At 35.0% G+C, this 4,235-nt stretch overlaps 1 protein-coding gene across 1 annotated transcript in view; it reads right to left on the bottom strand.

Moving 5' to 3' along the window:
* Nucleotides 1-719: 719 nt before the first annotated feature.
* Nucleotides 720-4,235, bottom strand: part of muc2.1 (mucin 2.1) — a 51,176-nt gene continuing 47,660 nt past the window's right edge. The window contains exons 38-48 of the mRNA XM_014013559.1: nt 3,937-4,064; nt 3,813-3,844; nt 3,550-3,718; nt 2,900-3,004; nt 2,764-2,804; nt 2,534-2,656; nt 2,063-2,164; nt 1,832-1,960; nt 1,582-1,621; nt 1,310-1,433; nt 720-1,196 (exon numbers count right to left, since the gene is read on the bottom strand). Coding sequence (XP_013869013.1) covers nt 1,019-1,196; nt 1,310-1,433; nt 1,582-1,621; nt 1,832-1,960; nt 2,063-2,164; nt 2,534-2,656; nt 2,764-2,804; nt 2,900-3,004; nt 3,550-3,718; nt 3,813-3,844; nt 3,937-4,064 — 1,171 coding nt within the window. The 3' untranslated portion in view covers nt 720-1,018. The remainder of the gene's footprint in view (nt 1,197-1,309; nt 1,434-1,581; nt 1,622-1,831; nt 1,961-2,062; nt 2,165-2,533; nt 2,657-2,763; nt 2,805-2,899; nt 3,005-3,549; nt 3,719-3,812; nt 3,845-3,936; nt 4,065-4,235) is intronic.

Here is a 4,235-nt window from a genome sequence, read left to right as displayed (position 1 = left end):
CGCACATAAATTTGGAACTGCTGCCCGCTTTGGCAAAACTTCTGTCAGTTCAAACAGGTTTTTCCCCTATCTTTCTTCATGCCTGACAGCTCAGTCTCTTGTGCACAGTCATGCATCTTGAGGTACCTGCAGGTTGCCTCAAGACACTGTTACTGCAGACTGCTTGATGCTCTTATCTACAGTTTAAGCTTGTAACTTAAAATTACAGCATTTTTTATTGATTCTTCATTTTCTAAAGGTCACACAATATGTCTTATACTAAAACACTCATCTACAGTCTTATTAATAAAAAGCTTTCTTGATTATTAGATAACACACATTCTGTCATTTTTAGTATTCACTTCAAAACAACTAATTATTTTAAATGTGTCCTCTGTAACTCTTAAAGCTGCAAATGATCACCTTCATTCTTCTAAAATTTATTTCCATCTCTGACTCCTTATTTGTTGTCTTCAATTTAAAATCTTCTATCTTCTCAGTAGGGTTAAACCAATGTGAAGAAGCAATGAAACTGTTCATTAGACGTACGATGGCTCAGCAAAGTATTAAAATACATTGCTTTATGTCTTTATGCACACAACTCAGACCATAGTTATTACACATGTCTACATATCCATGAACCACGAATGGGCATAACTGTTGTATAATGAAAGTTCAGCTTCTCCTATAAAATTAAGATGAAGATAAATAAAATAGTGTAAAACAAAGAACACAGGAAGCATTATTCAATTGAAACTTTATTAAAGCTGAAGGTAGAAGTATGAAATATGAGATACAGCAACTTATTGTTACTTAAGCAATGACAAGGAGGAAATGACAGATGGCAAAATCTTAAATAATCCCTTTGATTTGGATGTTTGACATCAGCACAAGTCTGCATTTTGAAAGTTTCCATTTTTTGGATAAATTCGTTGCATAAATTGTGTTTTTGACAATTATATTAGTTTTTGACATAATTTAAAAAGACTGATTTTTTTTTATCCCCACAAACATTAAATGTTCAGGTCTCCTTTTGTCATTAAACTTTGTTTTTGTCTTCACATTTAGTAACCTGGCAGCCACACTTGTCAACAGAAATGTAAGTGTGGTTAATGGTGCTGCCATCAGTGCAGCGCATCTCCACTTCCTTCTTGCTGGTGGTCATTTCCACACAGCAGGAACATGAATGCATCATGCTGTTGAAATCTGCTGAGTACCTGCAAATACAGATAGTGTTAAGCGCCAGTTTTCAACACTAAAGTGATTTTTGGCATAGCTGAATACTTTCTACTTCATATATATTTTTTAGACAAATTCTTGTGACTCTCACATTGACCAAGACGCTCCACAGGATCCCTCACAGGCTGTGAGCTCCACTGGCTGAACTGATGTGCAATTGTTTGTTTTCAGGTAGGTGGTGGTCCTGTTCATCTGACAGCTGTAACGTGGAGTACCTGTGAACACCAAAGGGAAAACTTTACCTTGAGGCAAGAGCTGCGAGGTGAGGCAAATTCAGACTTTCAAATTGTATTTTGATGGCAGTCATTGCGTAAATGCACAAAACGTTGAAAGCCTAAGACCCCTATATTGTCCTAAACTTACATGTTAGACAACATCCATTCATGTCACTTTTCTCTGTTCCCTGTAAAACAGATAAATATCATGAGTTAACACACTTTATTTTAACAAGTAAAGTACCCATCATTATTAAAACACAATAGTAATGTTTTCCAGATCTGAAAAGTGTAAGTTACTTAAATTGCTTTTTAGATTTATATATAATAAATCGCTTAACACACTGTTCATCTTCATCATTAAAATAACTACCTTTTCAAGACTTAATAATACTCACCGGAATGCAGTTATCTTGATCAAATGGAGGACAGGTGGTGTGGTTTGTCCGCAGTGTGAATTTATCGTTTTCTTTCTGGCAATCATACTTGTTGCAATTGTCATTTGGTGGCGAATAGGTTTCTGAAGGCTGTCAAATGACAGGTGCTCATTTAGTAAATGTGCACTCTGATTTGTAACTTAATTCATGTTATAGACTCATTTGAAGCGTTTTGTTGTGTAATGTACTGACCTGAAGAACGATAGGGGTAGAAATGCCTGGAACTGTAAAAACACAGCTTTGCTGTACACATGATCCACAGCATTCTCCAGGCTGCTCTACATACTTATAACCCTTGAACAAAAGCATAAATATATTTGATTACAAGAAGCTAGACAAAATCAAAGTGATAACCCAACAAAATGGAAAGACATCAGATATTACATGGATAAACTAAAACTTTTTTGTACTGTCATTGTTTTTGGTACAGGACATAAATATCCAAATTTAAAGATGTTTTCAATATGCAGAGTTTTACATTTTAGACCTGTGATCATTTACATATGAATAAAGCACATGGATAGTTATGCACAGAACATTGAACTTGCCTAAAAATAAAGTAAAAGTAAGCTACTTAAAATTTACTGTGTGACATACAAATTGAATTGTGTTCAATATTTAATCTATTTGTATTTAACTTGAACAGAACAAACGCAGAAGTACCAGATCACACGTGTCAGAACACTGAGTCTTGTTGCACTTTATGATGTTCAACATGGTGCTTGGATCCTGTTGTTGGGTACAGTAGCAATGCTCACACAGGCTTTTGGGGAACTCTGTACCTGGCTGTGTACAACAAAACATAATACTTGAGTCAAACCCATGTTTAAACTGCTAGCAGCTACTTTACAAAAATATAACACACAGTACTTATATACAGTATCAGGTCTTACCCTGTACTCAGTAGCATTGTAGACACACACGCCTTTGGGCTCTGCATTAAAATAACATTTAAAAAAGGATCAGTGTTTTAAAGTTATGTTTAATTTTTAAGATGACACATATAGACTGCAAATATATGAACTGTACCACATGTGTAGGTAGGGCAGCAGGTTTCATTTGAGACACTGATTTTCACCTCAAAGCCAGCATCACAAATGTGTTTTTGTTGTGAACAGCGGTTCCTGTCGCACTCTGTTGGGTAAAAATAATCTTTTAGTTTAACAAGAACACAAGGCTCATTTAACAGAAAGTGATCATTTCATTCACATTATTTATAGATTCAGTTTGTTGATTTAGTGTTGCTTAGAGAATTTGACTCATTTTAAAGGGAAACCATCATGGTTTTTTTATTTTTATTTTTGGAGAGGCACTGTCACTCGTAGCAATATAGTTTTTTTGTTGTTGTTATGGGGGGGGGTAGATTTTGGAGTGGATGATCATATATAAAAACAAAGAAATATTAGTGTGAAACAAGAACTTTGTCAATTGTTGAAAATGTATGCTTTTTTTCAGTAATCATTATAAATATATCTTTTAGACACCTTGACTAATTCTAATCTAAACAATAAGCCTTGAGATTAATGTAATTATCATTAAGACATGTACCTATGCACTTGTTTTTTTAATTAATATTTATATTTATGACCTCTCTCACTTTGCCTGTTGATGGAGTGCATGTTTCTTCACCTGTTCCTGTTAAAGTACATTTTGTAATAGATGTGTTCAAAATCACTCACCGCATGTTAGTTTCGGGCAACATTCAACAGTTTTGTTCACCAACACGTCACCTTCCTCAGTGCAATTTATTGGTTCAGGTGGGGAGCAGGTAATGGGCTCACACACCGTACTCAAAGAGTGTTGATCACAAACACACTGCTGACAGTCACTTTGCCACATATCACCAATCTGTTTGTGTGGTGAAGAAATAAAAATAAGTGTCACTGCAGTTACAGACACTTTGTGAGTAATATTAAAATTTATAATAAATTGTAATATTTACATGTTGAGGTTTGCCACCAGGGCCAATGCAACCTTTAGTGAAAAAACAAATAAATTACCTGAATATTCAGCCATAAGGATACAGAATTTATTGATCAGCAAAAGTCAACAGAAAACTTTCTTACAGGCAGCGACACAGACGTCCGAGGTTAAACTGAACAGAGTCGTTCCCTTCGGGCAGAAACATCCCTCCCTGAACTCACTGCAAGACTGACCACCTGTTTGGCACTGCTTGTTAAGTTGTTCGTTGAATCTAAATATAAAAACAGTCGATGATTAACATGAATAAAAGTGTAATCTTGTAAGAAAATAACAGATTTTTAGTGCTGCCTGATAGCGCAGACCAAAGTGAAAAATTTTAATAGGTTAAAAAAATAAATTTATTAAACCACAGGTAAGGGGTAATCCTTGAAGGATTTGCTAC

Source organism: Austrofundulus limnaeus, unplaced genomic scaffold, assembly GCF_001266775.1.
Source record: "Austrofundulus limnaeus strain Quisiro unplaced genomic scaffold, Austrofundulus_limnaeus-1.0 Scaffold104, whole genome shotgun sequence".
Lineage (NCBI taxonomy): Eukaryota > Metazoa > Chordata > Actinopteri > Cyprinodontiformes > Rivulidae > Austrofundulus > Austrofundulus limnaeus.
Note: the sequence above shows the minus strand (reverse complement) of the source record. Positions and strands in the feature narration are given on the sequence as shown.